Source organism: Cervus elaphus, chromosome 33, assembly GCF_910594005.1.
Source record: "Cervus elaphus chromosome 33, mCerEla1.1, whole genome shotgun sequence".
Taxonomy (NCBI): Eukaryota; Metazoa; Chordata; class Mammalia; order Artiodactyla; family Cervidae; genus Cervus; species Cervus elaphus.
In genome coordinates this window covers 37,975,906-37,995,167 of record NC_057847.1, presented here as the reverse complement: position 1 = coordinate 37,995,167, position 19,262 = coordinate 37,975,906, and the positions used below count along the sequence as shown (strand labels likewise).

Sequence of the window (19,262 nt, the reverse complement as noted above, 5' to 3'; positions counted from 1 at the left end):
GAGTTTTACATCTTTGTTATCTGAGCAATGTTTTCCTTTCTTTGTTCCTCTGTTGAGGAACATGAAAAAATAAGGAATTACCTGGGGGGGCAGTGGTTAGGATTCTATGCTTTCACTGCCGAGGGTCTGGGTTCAATTCCTGGTAAGGAACTAAGAACTCATGAGCCATGAGATGTGGCAAAAAAAATAAATAAACAAACATGAAAAAATAAACAAATAATTTTTTATTCTATTTGTATTATTTACCTTCATGTTTTTTAAAAAAACATAAAATAGTATATGTTCAATTACGTCATTGTTAGAATGAAAACCTATCATTTCCTTGTTTTCACAAATAGAAAATAAGAAAATGAGGAAATTAGAACTTTCTCCTTCCTACCACCTCTTTTCCAACCACTTGAGATCTTATTGGTATAATCAGGAAGTTCAGAACACATTATTACTAAATTATTTATTTATACTTAGACTGTATGTCTTAAAGATCACTTTTAATATTCTCATTATATTTTTGCCTCATCCAATATTTAAATTATTTCAAATATTTATAGGTATTTCTTTTATATCAGAATTTCATCTTTCTTAGTTCTTGTACTTTGATTTCCTTCCTGACTTACTAAAGTATATGTTCAATTATTTCGGTACAGAGGTGATATATTTCTGAACTATGAGGTATCTAAGAATGTCTAAGTTTTCCTTTCCTATGCAAATGATAATTTGTGTGGGTATAAACTTTGTAAGTCAAATCTATTTCAGGCTACTGTATATGTTATTCTATTCAGCTTCTGAAGTTTAATGTTGAAGATAAGTCTATTTTTCTTTTTCTTCCTTTGAAAGGAGCTTCTTTTTTCTGAATTCTTTTTTTCTTTTAGCTGCACTATCTTAGCTGCAGTATGTGGGATCTTAGTTGTGGAATGTGGGATCTAGTTCCCTGACCAAGAATTGAACCTGGGCCTCTTTCATTGGAAGTGGGGAATCTTAGCCACTGGACCACCAGAGAAGTCTCTTCTCTGGATTTTTATTGAACTGTTGCCATACTTGAGACTGAGAAAACTTTCCCTCATCCCCTCTCTCCAATGTTTTTTGAGCACCCTATTCTTACCCCATTGTAATGTTATAATACCACATTGTGTAGCAATTGCCTGTTTCTTACATGCATATCCTCCACAAAAGACACTAAATTCTTTTTTAGGTAGAACTGTGTTTGGTAGTCCTTGTGACCCTAACTTTTAGCATATAGCAAGCACTCACAAAATAGTTCCTGAATTAATGAATGAGTAGATATATCATTGAAGAGTAAAATTTTTCTCCGGATAGATCAAAATGTTTGATCTCTTTTTATTGCTATGTTTCAAAACTCACTGAGGTTTTTTCATCTCTGATTGCCTTATATCAAAGTATTACTTCAGATATATTCTGATATATCTTTAGCTGTTATTTTTGTTCCATTTCCTCAGATTTCTTTTTCAGAAGATGGAGCACTCTCTCTCCATTATTATTAATTCCATTTAATTGTTTCCATCCATTTATCCTTTCCCTGGTAGCTCAGATGGTAAAGAATCCTCCTGCAATGTGGGTAGACCCAGGTTCAATCCCTGGGTTGGGAAAATTCCCTGGAGAAAGGAATGGCTACCCACTCCAGCATTCTTGCCTGGAGAATTCCAGGGACAGAGAAGACTGGCTTCTGTCCATGGGATCAGAAAGAGTCGGACATGACTGAGCAACTGACACTTTCTCTTTTTCACTTCATTATCTTTCCTCTAATCATTGATTTAACATTCTGTAATATGATTCCTTTTCTTATGTTCAAATAAATATTCAGATTTTGAAATTGCATGTTCTGTGTCCTTACAGCCTTAACTTATCCATCTTTGTTATTTCTCCCTTCTTATCTTAGTCTAATATCATGTCTTAGATTTCAAGTTCTGTGTCACAGAGAATACAAATACAATTCTTTCCATTTACTTATGGTTATGGCAAACCATTTTCTAAAGTGTTCACTTTCCCAAAATTTGGGGGGACTTAGTTCTTCTTCCTTTATGCAACACAATCTTTTCAAAAGGATGCTTTATCTTGTATTACACTTATTAATACAAGCTTATCTTGTATTAAACTCATTCCAAGTTTTTTGTAGCCCTTATAACCAGATGTGTGGATTTTATTTGGTTCTTCTCATTATCTGCCTGGTTTCTACTAGCTCCTCAGCATAGGTCTTGAGCTGGGAGACATAAAGACATGCATAGCTCATATCTAACTTTTGAATCTAAAGCTAACATTTAGCAAGTTCTCACCATGAGTACTGGCCTGAGGTGAGATTCCTCACCCTTATTGCCGAGTTATTTTAATATGAAGAAGAGAATTCCTGGTTAAATTAGAAAAAAAATCATTCATCTTTTCCTTGACTGGCACCATGTATGAAAATTAAACTCCCAGAGGGTCAAACACACCGGTCTGTCTGCCCAGGCCCTTCCATTATTTGCTTCACATATCCTGAGATACAGAATATCACATGTGTCTACACCTATTGGAATCATGTTGGTATTCTCCAAACCAGAGGTCCAAACTATCAATAGATAATAAAAAGAAGTACTAATGGGGAATGATGGGGCAACAAGATGTAAAAAAAAAAAAAAAAAAAACAACTAGTATTTGAGGTAACACACAGTAGTGGAGTTAGTACTGTCCATTTCACTAGAAGGTGCTATGAGGCAGATAGCTTGCTTACTATCCTTAAAGTCACAAGTTTGCTCACCTTCAAACTATGAAGCTTCATGTCCATTTCGGCCCCATGGTTCTTGAAAATGGTGAAAAATCTTGTCAAATTCTGTCAGAGGATGCCTGTCAACATCTACTTTGGAAGACTTAAGTCCCAAAGTAGCAAAGCTTGCCAAGTGAGTGCCTATTTCAATTGAGGGTCCTGTACTGGGTATAGTTTCTCAGCCATGTGCAGTGGGTCTGGTCATCAATCCTGCCTTTTAATGTTATTATGAGTTCTCATATTTTTCTGATTTTTCATAAGGTATTTAATTCAGAGAGTCTGAGACAAACACAGCTAGTCCAGATGTCATCCTAAATCAGAAGTCAACCAGATTCTATTAATAGTGATATTTCACATCAAAGATTTGACTGAGCTCATCGATGCATACCTGACATTCCAAGTTGTAGTAGTATTTATACTGGCAGCTTTCCTTGTTTCTGGATTGATATTCAGAACTCTCAATAAAATATTCAGCAGTTTTGAAAACAGGTTCTGAAATGGTTTTAATAAGCCTGCAGTTCTCATTTTCATTTCATCCTACCCTCCAATACTTGCTTGCTAACCTTAGGTACATAATAATATAAGGAAAATTAGAGTGAAATTACGTCATTTTTAAAGGGTTATTCCTCAAATTCCTAACCTTAATAAAACATTATATTTAACGAGTTTATCATCAGGCTTCCCTGGTGGCTCAGTGGTAAAGAATCCACCTGCCAATACAGGGGACACGGATTCCACCCCTGGTCCGGGAAGACTCCACATGCTGCAGAGTAACTAAGCCTATGTGCCCCAACTATTGAGCCTGTGCTCTAGAGCCCAGGAGCTACAGCTACTGAAGCCCATGTGCCCTAGAGCCCTGCAACAAGAGAAGCCACCATGATGAAAATCCAAGCACCACAACTAGAGAGGAGCCCCCACTCTCCACAACTAGAGAAAAGCCCACGCAGCAACGAAGGCCCAGCATAGCCAAAAATAAATTTTGAAAAAATCATTATAAAAAAGGAAAATGTTTGACACCATTTTAGCACAAAACTCATCCATTTAGCCCAGCATTTATGCATATTTCAGCCACTGGAGAAGTATGTAGCCACTTCTCTTCATGACTCCAACATTATGGGAGTGGAAAGATAAAAATATATAGTTAAGAAATGGATATGTTTAATTTCTTCTTTCTTTATTTAAAATGTTTAGCACTTTTATATTTCAAAATGCTCATGAATTCAGTTTTAGATTCTGAGTATATTATTAAATTCTACTATTTAAATTAGAAATAGTCAAAGTAGCTCTTTCAATTTGCTCAAAAGCAGGGCTGGATAAGTTAGACTTCATTAAAATTAAATTTTTTTGCTCTGCAAAAGACACTGTAAAGAGAATTAAAAGACAAGCCACAGACTGGTAGAAATATTTTCAAAAGATAAATCTGATAAAGGACTGTGATACAAAATATACAGAGAATTCTTAAAATTCAACAATAAGAGAACAAACAATCCAGTTTTAAAATGGGTCAAGAACTTTAACAGATAGTTTACAAAAAAGATATACAGATTAAAATCACCATGTGAAAAGATGCTTCACATTATATATCATCATGGAAATGAAAATTAAAACACAATGAGATACCACTATCATCCTTTTAAAATGGCCAAAATCCAGAACACTGACAACACCAAATGCTAATGAGGATGTGAAGCAAAAATAATTCTCTTTCATTGTTGATGGGGATACAAAATTGTATAGCCACTTTGGAATACACTTTGGCAGCTTGTTACAAAACTAAATATGCTCTTGCTCTGCTGCTGCTGCTAAGTCACTTCAGTCGTGTCCAACTCTGTGTGACCCCATGGACTACAGCGTACCAGGCTCCTCCGTCCATGGGATTTTCCAGGCAAGAGTACTGGAGTGGGTTGCCATTGCCTTCTCCAGCTCTTGCTCTACAACCCAACAATCACACTCTTTGATATTTAGGAGTGTGAAAGTAGCTGAAAGTAGCTGAAAACACACGCAAAAACCTGCACACTAATGTTTATAGTAGCTTTATTCATAACTGCCAAAAGTTGGAAGCAACCAAGACGTCTTCCAGTAGGAATGGATAAGCTGTGGTACATCGAGACAATGGAGTATTATTCAGCAATAAAAAGAAATGATTTTTCAAGCCATGAAAAGACATGGAGGAAATTCAAATGCAATTACTAAGTGAAAGAAGCCAATGTGAAAAGGCTATATAATGTGTGGTTCCAACATATGACATTCTGGAAAAGGCACAACTATGAAGACAGTAAAAAGATCAGTGGCTGTCAGAGATTAGGGAGAGGAAGAGATGAATAAGTGGCGAATAGAGGATTTTTAGGATAGTGAAATTATTCTAGTATAGTATGGTACTACAACTATGGATACATGTCAGAGTACATAGAGTATACTCTGGTATCCTCCAGTATAGTATAATACTATAAGGATAGATATATGTCATTATGCCTCTGTCCACACTCATAGAATGTATAATACCAAGAGTGAACCCTAATGTAAACTATGGACTTTGGATGATAAAGATATGTCAATGTAATTTCATCAGTTGTGACAAGTGTATCACTCTGGTGGGAAGTGTTGATGATAAAGAGTCTTAGGCATGTTTCAGAGTAGGGAGTGTATGGTAAATCTCTATGTGTTCCTTGCAAATTTGCTATGAATTTAAAATCAATCACAAATTCTTTTTTAAAAAGGTACTGTACTGTCATGATTAACTCAATTACTTATTACAAGAAAACTATTCAACTGGTCACAATGCTATACCAAAACATTTCTGTTTTTTAAAAAGACAATGTTTTTAAAATTATGTTCTGGCTTTGACTTAAAAAATAAGCCAAATACTCAAGATAATCCAGTAGAATACACTGTAATTTGGCAAGTCTTTAAATCCTTGGATGACTGGGCCTAAGGAACGGAGTATAAATATCCATGATTCAGAAGTATAGGGAGAAATTGAGGCAATCAGAACTTGATCTTTATGCTGTATCAGAGAAAAGTTGCTATCCTAGGAGGAGCAAGATCCTGGACTCCCCTGGAGGGATAGCAGCTTCTAAGTTATATGCAGCAGTATAACTAGAAAAAAAAGAGCTCAAGACTGCAGAGCTAGGCTTGAAACACTCAGGATGAAGAAAGAATCTTGGATGGACTGAAGACCTGTCCAAGCATGGCTTGTCCAAGATCACTAGGACAGGCATGTTCTCAAATTTGGAAATTTCATCAAGTCTGTGGATATAAAGCTATGTTCTAGAGCAGGCTCTGCCTGACAACAGTATATAGTATTCATGGTCATTTTAATCTTGGCTTTGAACTTGCTATTTTCAACACCCTTAATATGCTTGTGCTTGGTGATAAAGTCTTTTTCAAACACCACCAACTCTTGTCAGATACATGCAAAAATAGTGAAAGTTTTTAAAAATATTGTTTTAATTAAATAAATAGTAAGTAATCACCATGGAAGCTTCTAAAAGTGTTACATGCATTTGACCAAATACAGTTATACTTCAGTCAATGTGGAGAGTCCCAACCTTCAGTGTTCTCAGGGAGAGTCCATATGTGTATATGCTGTGAATTTGACTACTCTTTTCCTAAAAGGAATCCTAGGAATGAGCTTGATGGTGGGAAGGAGCCAGGATGACATGACTGACTCCAGACAGCCCCTTTCATTTGCAGAGCATTCTGAATTTTACGATTTTTCTTTTTTTTTTTTTTTTTTTTGGCTTACATTATCAGTTGATCCTGCAACCATCCATCCAGTGAAGTAGGTTATCATTGTCATTTGCTGTCAGATTTTAGAAAATCAAGGTTCATTAGATTAAAGCAACTTGCCTGAGATAGTAGATATCCAAGATAAAACTTTTCTTGAGGTATCTGTCTAAAATGTTCACCTTGGAAAATATTCAAGCATGGGTAGGAAATGGAATAACGGAGAATCCTAAGTTAGGGGAAATTTTTTTAAAAGAGATCTACTTGCATGTAGCAATCATTCAACTTTAGCAAGTACTTTTAATGATAGGTGTTGCTAGTTGGGGAAAACCCAAATGGGTGTGTGTGTGTGTATGTGTGTGTGCGTGGTTTTTCTCAGCATGTGGAGTTTAATAACCCTAATCACATTCACATGAATATCTGCTGAAAATGAGGATTCCTGGAATTCACCCCAGTTGCTCTTAACTCTTGGTGAGGGCATGGCAACCCACTCCAGTATTCTTGCCTGGAGAAACCCATGGACTAGAAGCCTTATGGGCTACCATCCACCAAGTCTCAAAGAGTTGGACAACACTGAAGCGACTTAGCTGCGCTCTTAACTCTGGGAATCTCTAAGAGTGAATCTATATCTTTAACAAGAGACCCTCAGCTGACCTTTAAACTTGACATCGCGTGCCTTTCCGGGCCTGTGGTTTTCCCCCTTGAGTCCGGGCAGGGCTGCGCTGGGCGGGGCGGGGCTGCGCTGGGCGGGGCGGGGCGGGGCGGGGCGGGGCTTGGGTGCGGTTGGGGGAAGTGGCGGGAGGGGCACGGTCTGGCTTGGAAGGGTGGAGGGTGAAGGGTTAAGGGATCCACGCGCAGGCGCTGCCCTCTGAACTGGAAAGGAAAACAACTTCCGGTCGGAGTCACTCGGCCGGGCGCCGGGCGACTTGAGGGTGGAGAGACCGGTGCGGAAACCCTGAGCTGTAAGTAAGAAACTTCGCTAGCGAGTTGCTGTGTCCGAATGCGTCGGGCACGGCGACGGAGAACTTGTGTGTGTGAGCGAAAGGGATACGCTGCCGTATGGGCGCCGCAGGGAGTAAAACCGAGGAGCTGCAGAGACAACCAGTTCTTCTGGTGGGGAGGGACTTTGTGCGAGAGAAATCACCTGGGTCCCCGTCCCGGAACGGACCGGGAGGGGCTTTCCGGGCTCACGGCGTCTGCGCAGCAGCGACGGCCCCGGCTGCGACGGCTGCTGGGGAGGGACCCTGCCCGACTCCGCGTCGGCCGCTCTCTGTGACTTGATTTCTTGGCCTGCTAACCAGGGAGGCAGGCCTGTGATGTCAGGGTGAGCAGTGGACCCCACCTGGAGGTCACAGCCTCCCTTGAGGACCGGGGGCTGCCTTCCAGAAGTTAATACTATCTTTGTTACTCTTTCAAAAACTTCCTAGGTTCTTTCTGTTGTTTTTTCACCAAGGTTATTGCACAGTTTCTCTCTCAGCTCTCCTGTGGGGTGTCATCATCGCCTTGTCAATGAGAAGTTGGGTAACCTCCCCGAGGGTCAAGGAGAAACTGGATGGCTGAGGCGGAAAGAGCGGAAGCAAACCCTGCCCCCAGTGGGAACCGGGCATTAGGCGGAATCCCTAGCGCGGTGTAAACTGACTAGTGACGAGTTACACGTGTAACAAGCTGTGCTCGTCACGAAGTGAAGCAAGGAGGGGGAAGATACTCAAACCAAGGAGTCTCTGTGTTTCTTACTATGCTGTAACAAGGAGAAGTATAGCAGCCTTTGCTATATAAAGTGTCCTGTGTCTCACAGACGCTTTTGACAAGTTTTATCTTAAGAGAGAAATGGTTAGTAAAGGAAGTGAAGTGACACGAAAGTGAAGGAAAATAGCGTGATCTGTTTCTCTACCACGACGGGAATACACATTTCAAAGAGGGGGAGCAGAGAAGCGAGCTCTGTAGTCTGCGAAAAAAATTTTTGTCCCTCTCACTGGGGAGGAGAAGAGAACCCTAAAGTGGTAACAGTCATGTTTTAAGCAGAAAATGAAACTCCTTCACGGCCCTCTCCCCAGCCACAGGTACTCCAACGTCTTGCACATCTCTCTTATGTGTACATAAACATGTTATTTCGCTTTCTTATGAAAATAAGATTGTATGTGCATACAGTCCTATTATTTGGTTTTTCAGATAGAATATATACAGTGGAAATCTTACCATATATAACTCTGCTTTACCTTAATGTCAGCATGGGATTTCTTTGCCTGGATGATCCAAATGTAGTTAAACATCTCTTAATATGGCCTGTCTATATATTTTGCCCTTTTCTTCACAATTATTTAATCTGTATTTCATTAGGATACAGATATATTAACCCTTTGTGAATTACATGGCGAGTATTTTCAAGAACTATCAGTCTTTGGGTTAAAATGCCCAGGTTTTCACTTAAGAAGATGGTCCTCACTTAAAAATTATTAAAATATTTTCCTTTATTGTTCATTAAATCTTCTTACAGTTTTGTTATGCTTTATTCATTAAAACGTATGAAAATTATTTTTGAAAATTGCATAAGATCAGGATTTAGCCATTTTTGCTGCAATCATTTGCTGAAATTAATTCATTCCCAGCTGGCTAGAAATACTACCTTAATATAGTAAATTTCCAGGCATACATGAGTCTTTTTTGGATTCTTGTGTTCCTTTGTTGTATTTGCTTCTTCCTATACAATTACCAATCTTTCTTTGGTTAGGCACTTTGTAGTCATGCATAAAGCAAGCCCCTCTTCAAATGTCCTTGATGATTGTACTCTCTCTCAGGTAAAATTTAAAGTAAACTATTTATATTTCATTAAAACAGGTTTCTCTGGGGAGTTTTGTTGTATAGTTGCCAGTCATATCCGACTCTTTGTGACCCCATGGACTGTAACCCACCAGGCTCCTCTGTCCATGGGATTTCCCAGGCAGGAAAGCTGGAATGGGTTGCCATTTCCTTCTCCAGGGGAGAGATATTTCTAACCCAGGGATTGAACCTGATTCTCCTGCATTCTTCACCGCTGAGTCACCAGGGAAGCCCTTGGGGGGTTTTAACTATCCGCTGATATTTTGTGACTGACATGTAGATGATTTATATTTCTGGCCAACTTTCTAAAATTACTGGTTTTAATAAATTCTCTTGAATTTTCTAAGAAAATAGTCTTCTGAATATACTCTTATCTCCTTCTTTATACTTCTTTCTTTTGTTTATAAATATCTAGCTTCTCCAAAACAGTGATATATAATAACAGTGATTCTGGGCATCCTTATCATATTTATTCATTTGTAGTTGTTTTTATTGTGTCATCATTGAATATGAATTTTATAATAAATTTCAAATAATTTTATTTATCAAATAAATATCTTTAATATTTCTAGCTACTTGGATTTTTGCAGGGAATGGATTTTGGATTGTGTCTAAAGTTGGGGTTTTTTTATTTTGTTTTTTCTTTTGCATTGGCCAGCACTTTGAGAGCAGTTTTGAATAGTAGATTTTGAGTTTTCATTTGGTGTATATATTTGTTGTTGATGTATTTTCATTGCTACTTAGCTAAACATTTTTATCAGGAGTGGAAGTTGAGTTTTGTCATATATGGCATTTTGGCATCTAATATGGCCAATCATGTGGTTTTCTTCCTTGACCTTTTAGAATGGCAAATTGTTTTAGTAGAGTTCTACCTTTGTTGTTGTTGTTGTTTTTAATTTTTATTGGAGTATAGTTGATTTATAATGGTTAATTTCAGCTGTACAGCAAAGTATACGAACATATATCCACTTTTTTTGTTTGTTTGTTTTCCCATATAGGCCATTAGTTCAGATGCTCAGTCGTGTTTGACTCTTTGCGACCCCATGAACTGCAGCACGCCAGGCTTCCCTGTCCATCACCAACTCCCAGGGTTTGCTCAAACTCATGTCCAGCGAGTCGGTAATGTCATCCAACCATCTCATCCTCTGTCGTCCCCTTCTCCTCCCGCCTTCAGTCTTTCCCAGCATCAGGGTCTTTCCCAGTGAGTCAGTTCTTTGCATCAGGTGGCCAAATTATTGGAGTTTCACCTTTAGCATCAGACCTTCCAATGTGTATTCAGGACGATTTCCTTTAAGATTGACTGATTGGGGGAAAAAAAAAAAAGATTGATTGGATCTCCTTGCAGTCCAAGGGACTCTCAAGAGTCTTCTCCAAAAGCATCTCCAAAAACTTCTTCAAAAGCATCAATTCTTCGGTGCTCAGCTTTCTTTATAGTCCAACTCTCACATCCATACATGACTACTGGAAAAACCGTGGCTTTGACTAAACAGACCTTTGTTGGCAAAGTAATGTCTCTGCTTTTTAATATGTTCTCTAGGTTGGTCATAGGTTTTCTTCCAAGAAGCAAGCATCTTTTAATTTCATGGCTGCAGTCACCATCTGCAGTGATTTGGGAGCCCAAGAAAATAAAGTCTGTCACTGTTGCCATTGTTTTCCTGTTTATTTGCCGTGAAGTGATGGGACTGGATGCCATGATCTTAGTTTCTTGAATGTTGAGTTTTAAGCCAACTTTTTCACTCTCCTCTTTCACGTTCATCAAGAAGCTCTTTAGTTCTTCTTCGCTTTCTGCCATAAGGGTGGTGTCATCTGTATATCTGAGGTTATTGATGTTTCTCCTGGCAGTCTTGATTCCAGCTTGTGCTTCATCCAGCCTGGTATTTCGCATGATGTTCTCTGCATATAAGTTAAATAAGCAGGGTGACAATATACGGCCTTGACATACTTGTTTCCTGATTCAGAGCCAATCTTTTGTTCCATGTACAGTTCTAACTGTTGCTTCTTGACCTACATATTGATTATGGAGTATTTAATAGATTTCTCTGTGCTATACAGCAGGTTCATTAGTTATTTTATATAGTGTGTATATGTCAGTCCCAGTCTTCCAATTTATCCCTCTCCCCTTTATCTCATGTTAACTGTAAGTTTTTTTTTCTACATCTGTGCTCTGCTTCTGTTTTGTAAATAAGCTCATTTGTATCTTTGATTTCTAGTTTTTGAACCAAACTTGCACTTCATCACTGTGTTAAATTTCAGCATATAGGTTTCTTTTTGATAACAATTTTATTTAAAATCAGTAATTGAGTTACATCTGTAGATATCTTTTTTCCTGTTATCTTTGCCAGAGTTTGATATCAAGGCTATGCTGATTTTCTAAAAAGACTTTAGGTTAGTTCGTTCTTTCTCTGCTTTGAGGTGGTTTAAATAGCTTGTTTAGTTGCTAAGTTGTGTCTGACTCTTTGCAACCCCATGGACTGTAGCCCACCAGGCTCCTCTGTCCATGGGATTTCCCAGGAAGAATATTGAGTGGATTGCCATTTCCTTCTCCAGGGGATCTTCCTAACTCAGGGATTGAACTCAGCATCTCCTGCATTGGCAGACTCAGCTCAACTTGCTGAGCCACCAGTGAAACCTAAAATAGTTTAAGAGCTCTCTGTTTGAAAGTCTGAAAGAATTAATTCATGAAAATACAGTGGACCCTTGAATAATACTTGAAGGTTAGGGGCGCCACAGCTCCCAACAGTTGAAAATCTGCAAGCAATTTATAGTCAGCCCTCTGTTTCCCAGGTTTTGCATCTTCAGATACAATCAACTGCAGATAGTGTAGTACTGTAGTATATATTTAGTGGGGGAAAAAATTCACCTGTAAGTATATCCATGCAGTTAAAACCCATGTTGTTCAAGGTCAACTGTACATTGTTCTTAAGGCAGCAATAATATTCAGCAGAAAGATCCAGAACTTTAAAAAGCAAACAAAAACTCCTTAGAGTAAATCCTTATAATTGAAGGGGTGTGAAGCACCAGTAATGTAGAGAATGAAGAACTGCTGTGCTGATCCTGGTCATTTTTATCCTCCACCTTTTTTTTATTTTTCAGGGAAAATGCTGTACGTAGACTGAGGGTGATAATAAAGTGCTTTACTGTTTTTTCTCCTCTACTCCAATTTATAAAGGAAAGGGTGTTGCTTCTACATGGGCAAACTTTTATGACCTGAAAGAAACATTGAGTGAAATTCAACTAAAAGAGCATTAGTTCACTTTGTTGTCATCAGCTTCCCAATTTTCCCAGGAAATTTCTTGTTTTAGAGGTAGTAATCTAGCTGACATTCTACTCTAGCCAAATCCAATAGGGGAGTTTCAAAATGAGTGGCTGAGAAAATATGCAAGCTCAGCATGCTTTTACTTACTGAATATGAAGTGAAAATCTGTAACAGTCTACGTATGTACATAGTCTGTGGACACACATAGGAACAGGGCTGGCTTCTGAGGCATATAAACCATATAACCACAGCCCACTGTTTTACTCAGCTAACGAATGGCGTACTGTTAATATGTGGATAGTAGTGTATTATGTAATCTTTGGGAGAGCTATTCACTTTTATAAATGTTTATTTGAAATACTTTTTGATTGCTTTCAAGCAAGACTATTACCTTAGATAATGCAGTTTAGCAATATACATCTGTGAACTGGAGGAAACTTCAAGACGCTCATAAATGTTATTTACAGAGGAATGCAGGTATTCTGTCAGTGTTTGGATATTTGAGTAGCTTAGCTTAAAAATCTGTTAATCTAGAACAAGTGATTATTGGCACAATTTGGGGGCATGCCCTTCCCTGGTAGCTCACTGGTAAAGAATTTTCTGCCAATGCAGGAGATACTGGTTCCATCCCTGGGTTGGGAAAATTCCTTGGAGGAGGAAATGGTAACTCACTCCAGTATTCTTGCCTAGGAAATGCCATGGACAGAGAATCCTGGTGGGCTACAGTCCATGGGGTCGCAAAGAGTCGGACACAAGTTAGCAACTAAACAACAACCTATAACAGACAAAGACTGCATATTTTTTAAAAGCATAGCAATTATCTGTCAGGAAATGGTAAAAAAAAAAAAAAAAAAAGAATACATAGCCTCTTGATGTAAAACACTATTCTAACTACAGTTGGTCCTTGAACAACACGGAGGTTAAGGCATGGCAACCCTCTGCTCAATTGAAAATCTGCGTGTAAAGTTAACCCTCTGTATCCAAGGTTCCTGTGTACCTGTACTTCCACCATATCGGCATTTCCACATCCAGGGATTCAACCAACAACAGATCATATAATACTGCCGTATTTACTCATGAAAATATCCATGGATCCTTGGATAAGTAGACTTGTGCAGTTCAAACTGGTGTTGTTCAACAGCCAGCCATATACTCATGCCTTAGTTGATTAGCTGTTGCTACTATATATCCTTTTGTTTTCTAACAGCTTTCTAAGCATGAATATTACTATTCGGTTTCAACTTGATTGTGTGTAATTATGTCAAATCAACTTTTAGTTTCTATTTTCTGTAGGATTTACGTTGTGGCTGCCATTCATTCCATGTTGTCTTTTATGCTTACTGCTATGGTTTTCAATCATGGGTAGGGGAAAAGAGGAGGCTGTTAGCAAGAATAGGTAACAAAATTTCTCTGTAGTCCAAGACCAAGATTCTGAATCATTTTCAAAAAAGGGTAACAGAATATGAATTGAACTCCCTTGTGGGTGGGTGGCAAATTAGCGTACGGAATCTTTTGAATCGTGTGCATTGTTTGAAAACTGTTCAAAAAAGTTGAGGAGGATTGAAACAGGCAGTGGTACCAGAGCCTTTGCAACTGAAAACAAGCCTTTGGGACCTATGTAATTGTATATGTTACAGTTTTTCGATTCCTAATCTATAAAAACATTTTTAAAAATTGTGGTAAAATACACATACTGTGAAGTTTACCACCTTAGCCATTTTTAAGTGTATAGTTCAGTAGTGTTGAATGTATTCACATTGTTGTTCAAGCAAGAAAAGCATTTCTTAAGAGACTTTTTAAATTATTTTAAGAAAAAAGTTTGGGAAGTAAATAATAATGATAATTGTTTGTCTCCTGGGAGAAGTGTCCTAAACAGTAACCTTGTTTTCTTTTTAACTTCAGAGATATACTTTCTTTAATGGTAATTATCATTACTAAATTATGAGGGTAAACATTTTGAGCAATAATCTGTAGTAGCTTTCACTTACCACGATGCTTTTTTCTTTGCAAAAAAAGAAGGGTCTATTGAAAATAGGTTGTTAACAGTGAAAACAGTCTGTCTGCAAGTCATTGTAGTTATGAATTATTGGAAATTGAGTGGACTAAGAAAAATAATGAGTTCGTTTGATGGTTACTTAGCTGAAGTTATAGGAATCCTTGAGATATTTGCAGTAGAATGAGGTATGGAGAATTGTTCTCTTCAGCAGCAGAATAAACTGAATCAGGTGATTTTGCTGTGAAGAATGATTTGCTCTAAGGACAGAAATCAGGGACTCAAGTCCCTTCAAGATAATAATGATTTTAAATTTCTCAAAAAAAAAATCAACTGTTCTTGTTGGATATATAAGTGGTTTTACTATTTCCATCCAATAAATATATGGCTTTTACCATGATTAATTTCATGACTTTATGTATTGGCTATCCCTAAACTAAAATGCCTTTCCCTTCATATTGATGTTTTTCAGCCTTTTTAAATCCATATTTCCTTTTTTATAAACATTAAAATACCACAAATCCTAGGAGATAAAAATATGTGACCTTTCTTCCCACGAAGTTCTTACACCTCCTCTTACTGAATGTAAACTTCCTCTTGAAGTTTTCCCCATCCAAGAATATTCTGTAGAGCCCTACTTTATATAATTTATGAAAGACAGATTTTTTAATATTAGGTAACCATTTCAAACTGATAATTCTTTCTCCTGCATCTCCAGATTCTAACGTGGCCCCTACTCAGAGGAAAAGATACCCCTTAACATGGCTAAGCAAGCTAACTGAGCAATGCCTGAGATGGGTAGAACATCACATGTCTAGTTTCCCTTTTGGTGTTACACTATTTAGTTTTGCACTTCAGCCCATAGAATTTTATACAACTTGAGGGAAAGAAGTGCTACTGGAGATAAAAAAGGAAGTGAGGCAAAGCTGAGACTCATGGGTGTGGTCTTTGGCTATGAAGTCTCCTTTTAACTCTTAGAAGATAACAAAAAGTTTCATCAAGTTCTGACATCCAGAAAAATAGAGAACCTAGTATGGTGAGTTTTGGGTTTGATCTGTGGGATTGTCTTACCTTATCTATCCTGATGCATTTAGCCAACCAGCTTATTAAAAAAAAAATGCAAAATGCAAATTCTGACTCTGCTGGATCTATGATATTTAAGTTTCTGTGATTTCAGCTGCCTGATTGGAACAGTGTTACACAGTGACAGTGTAGTGCAGTGTGCTGTGGGTGTATCCATAACTGAAGTTTACAACCTGGAAAGTGAGAATAGAAATGGAAGCTGTCATTTTGGGGAACTGGCTGCTTGTACTAATGGAACTCTCTTAAAACTGGGAAATGATTGGAAGTTAATGTCAGGAGTGACAGTTCTCTTCCATTTCCTTTCTTCAAGTAAGGAAACACACATACTTTTCAGTGCCTTCAAAGGTTTACCTTAACCATCTAAGACAGAAGATGTTCTTTTATTTATGTGTATATTCTACATTATTCACTTTTTTTCTGCTTTTTGCTTTTGTTGCTTTTTGTGGCTGAGGAGTCAAACATAGAGCTAAATAGAAAAGACAGGATGTATCTCTCACTCACTTACTCACTTCTTCCTTTGCTAAGATGGCAACTTTTCTGAAGTAGAATGTGAACTGTTATTATTCATACCCCAAGGGGTTGGGAAAAGCAGGTGACTTTCTTTTCTAGGGCAGAGTAGAAGAGGTAAACAGTTACTCTAGAATCACCCCATCCTGAAACTGCTTTAGATTTAAACTGGCCTCTTACCACAAGTGTCAACCCTGGTAGAACACTTACCCAGAAGCATAATAATCTCAGCAGTGGGGAAAACCCAGGAGAGGACCCTTTTTCTACTTACTAAATCACCCACACTTGTCTCTACTTGTCCACAAAAAGTAGACCTTGTTAAAGATGCTTTTGAATTGTGGTGCTGGAGAAGACTCTTGAGAGTACCTTGGACAGCATGGAGATCAAACCAGTCCATCCTAAAGAAAATCAACCCTGAATACTCATTGGAAGGACTGATGCTGAAGCTCCAATACGTTGGCCACCTGATGCAAACAGCCGACTCTTTGGGAAAAAAACCCTAATGCTAGGAAAGATCAAAGGCAGAAGGAGAAGAGGGTGACAGAGAATGAGATGATTGGATGACATCATCGATTCAGTAGACATGAACTTGGGGGAACTCAGGGAGATGATGAGGGACAGGGAGGCCTGGCATTCTGCAGTCCATGGGGTCCAAAGAGTCAGACATGACTCGGCAACTGAAAAGCAAAAGGGGTGGAGGAAATCTACCTTTAAGCATGTGATTCTTTTCAAACTTGAAATCCAAATGTGTATAACTAATCAAAGTTGAGCTGCTCTGGTTGAACTGGGCAATTGGTAGTAGAGCATTGTTTGTCTACACACCCACAGCCTCAGTGGAGTTCCAGAAGCACACTATTTTCCTTGATTATTACTTTTTATTGAGGATTGGTTGGACACTATTTGTCATCACAATGCTTGTTGTCAAAGACAACAGACTTAAGATATATTTATCTATAAAGTAAGGGGGTAAATGTTTGTTTAAAAAGAAGGAGGTAGGAGGAATTAGAGTACCACTTCACAAAATTTAACATCCCGATAGTAGGAGTCCCAAATAGGCACAGAGAAGGAATGAAATGGCCCAAAAAGTAATTCAAGAAAATTTGCAACAACTGAAGGATGAACTTCCAGATGGGTTAAGTATAAGAGCAGGAGTCAAAATGGCCCTGAACTTCAACAAAAGCAAAATGAGTGTAGCAAAACTTAGAAAATTCTGAGGAAAAATTACTTTCAACCTGGGACTCTTAACCTGGCGAACTGTCAGTTAAATCTTAGGGTAAAGATATTTTCAGTTATCTGAAATATAATTTCAGCAAGGTCTCAAAAAATTTACTTTGCAAGCACTTCATCAGAAAGCTACTGGAGGGTTTACCCCATCAAACTGAGGAGTAAAACAGGAAGGATGAAGATTTGGGATACTGAGAATGAGAGATCAGCTAGAGAGAGAGATGAATAAAGGGAATCATCAGATTCAGGTTGAAAGAAGGTCTCAAGGTGAAGGCCTTCCTCTCTGCACAGAGATGAACAATCTAAACTTGAGCAAGTCGGAAAGCTCAAGGAGAGATCCTTGTTAGAAAATGAAATAGATAAAGTAATGTCTGAACTTACTGAGGAATTGTATTAGTAATAGTAAGAAATAAAGCAAATAAGTTTTTTCAGGAAAAATATTTTTCAGGAAAGAAAAAGGAGCCATAGTTTAGTGTATGGCTCATCAGTGAATAGCATTACACAGTCATAAGAAAGTAAAAGTGGAATGTAGATCTAATCAAATAGTACATAACTGTTAGAAGGATGAGGAGGATATAAAGGGAGAGGAGATTTTAAAAGTGAGCTGAATCCTTGTCTTCCATAGTGGGAAGACAAGTAAAATAGAAATCAGTAGTGACAATATTAGCAAATTATTTAGAAATACAAAGGTAAATACCAAAACGAATCAAAAGAGCTGAAAATTGTTGCCAGGGTGAAGCAGGAAGTGGGGAGGGAGGAGAGGAGAGTAAGGGACTACTGTTTTTCTTAAACCTTATAAAGTCATTTGTCTCATTAAAATATAGATGCATTATGCTTTGATTAAAAATAAAATAGAAATTAAATTATAGTGAAAAGAACTAAGATATTGGTCTTTTCACATCAAAGAGACCTGGATTTATCTGGGTCTTCCCTTTTTCTAATTTGTTGATATTAGGCACCTTATTTAACCTTTTGAACCTCAGTTTCCTTATCTGGAGAGGGAAGATTAAAATAAGGTAGTTTAGTAAAGTAGCTGGCAAGTAATTTTTATCTCAGTAGGTGTAAGATTCTACCCCTGTCACTAATGTTTCCTAGGAGGAAATAGGGAACGACCACCGTTGTTGGGATGCTTACCTTTCAGATACAAGGTTCTTAGTGTTCAGAATCTTCAGGTTCATGGCTGTGTGTGTGCCTGTTCAGACTAAGGTCTGTCACTGGGATCTCTGTCCTTTATCAACTATCTATAGATAGAGAATTTTAAAAGAATTAAGGTGATTTGGAATGTTGGTAGCAGTGAGAATCAAGTTATAAAAGGACTGCTCGGTGGGAGAAAAGCTGTGGTCTCAGATTTGTCTTTCAACACGAACTTCAATGCAAATGCCATTAATGGTGTCTCTTCCAGTAATAAAGAAAACACTTGTCACATAGACTGGTGAATTGTGGAGATTTCATGAACCAAGATCAGCAAGAGTGCTATTGCTCTGAACCATCTGCCAAAGTATCAAAATACCTTTTTTTTTTTTTTTTTTTAAAGAACATCTACCTTAGCCACTGCTATTTTTGATTCTGAATTCTATGCACTTCTAGAACAATTAAAAAAACAGATCACTGTGGAACAAAAGGACACTTTATGGAAGCCCATTTCCCTACCTTGGTACATATTTGTGTAGTATTTTTCAGAGCTCAGTGCTTTCCCATTATGACTTGACCCTCTGCGGCAGTGATTCGAAATCTCTCGCACTTGTTTGTCTCTTTTTCTACCCTCACTTACCTCCCCCTACTCCACCCCATGCCAAAAAAATAAATTATGGTCCTAGAAGTCTTGGACAGGGTTTGCTAATTTTGTTGTTGTTGTTGTTTATTTGAACTGCCCTGGATTATTCTGATGTACTGACAGGTTG

At 38.0% G+C, this 19,262-nt stretch overlaps 1 protein-coding gene and 1 long non-coding RNA gene across 9 annotated transcripts in view; one reads left to right on the top strand and one right to left on the bottom strand.

Annotated features, from left to right (window-relative positions):
• LOC122688358 overlaps positions 1 to 7,218 on the bottom strand; it is a 40,872-nt gene extending 33,654 nt beyond the window's left edge. Inside the window, exon 1 of the long non-coding RNA XR_006339421.1 lies at positions 7,136 to 7,218. This is a non-coding gene — a long non-coding RNA (uncharacterized LOC122688358). The remainder of the gene's footprint in view (positions 1 to 7,135) is intronic.
• The window catches only part of TANK (TRAF family member associated NFKB activator), a 94,660-nt gene that overhangs the window by 10,735 nt on the left and 64,663 nt on the right, over positions 1 to 19,262 (top strand). Inside the window, exon 1 of one of the 8 annotated variants that reach the window (XM_043894294.1) lies at positions 7,302 to 7,443. The exons of 1 other annotated variant lie outside the window; for it this stretch is intronic. Coding sequence is in view for 3 of the 7 variants with exons in the window: in XM_043894291.1 (XP_043750226.1) it covers positions 8,507 to 8,541 (35 nt within the window). In the remaining 4 variants the exon portion in view is untranslated. Of the gene's footprint in view, positions 1 to 7,301; positions 7,444 to 7,693; positions 7,806 to 7,914; positions 8,542 to 10,396; positions 10,418 to 19,262 lie in introns of those variants that run through there. 6 more of the 8 variants (XM_043894293.1, XR_006339419.1, XR_006339420.1 and 3 more) reach the window with 6 other exon arrangements.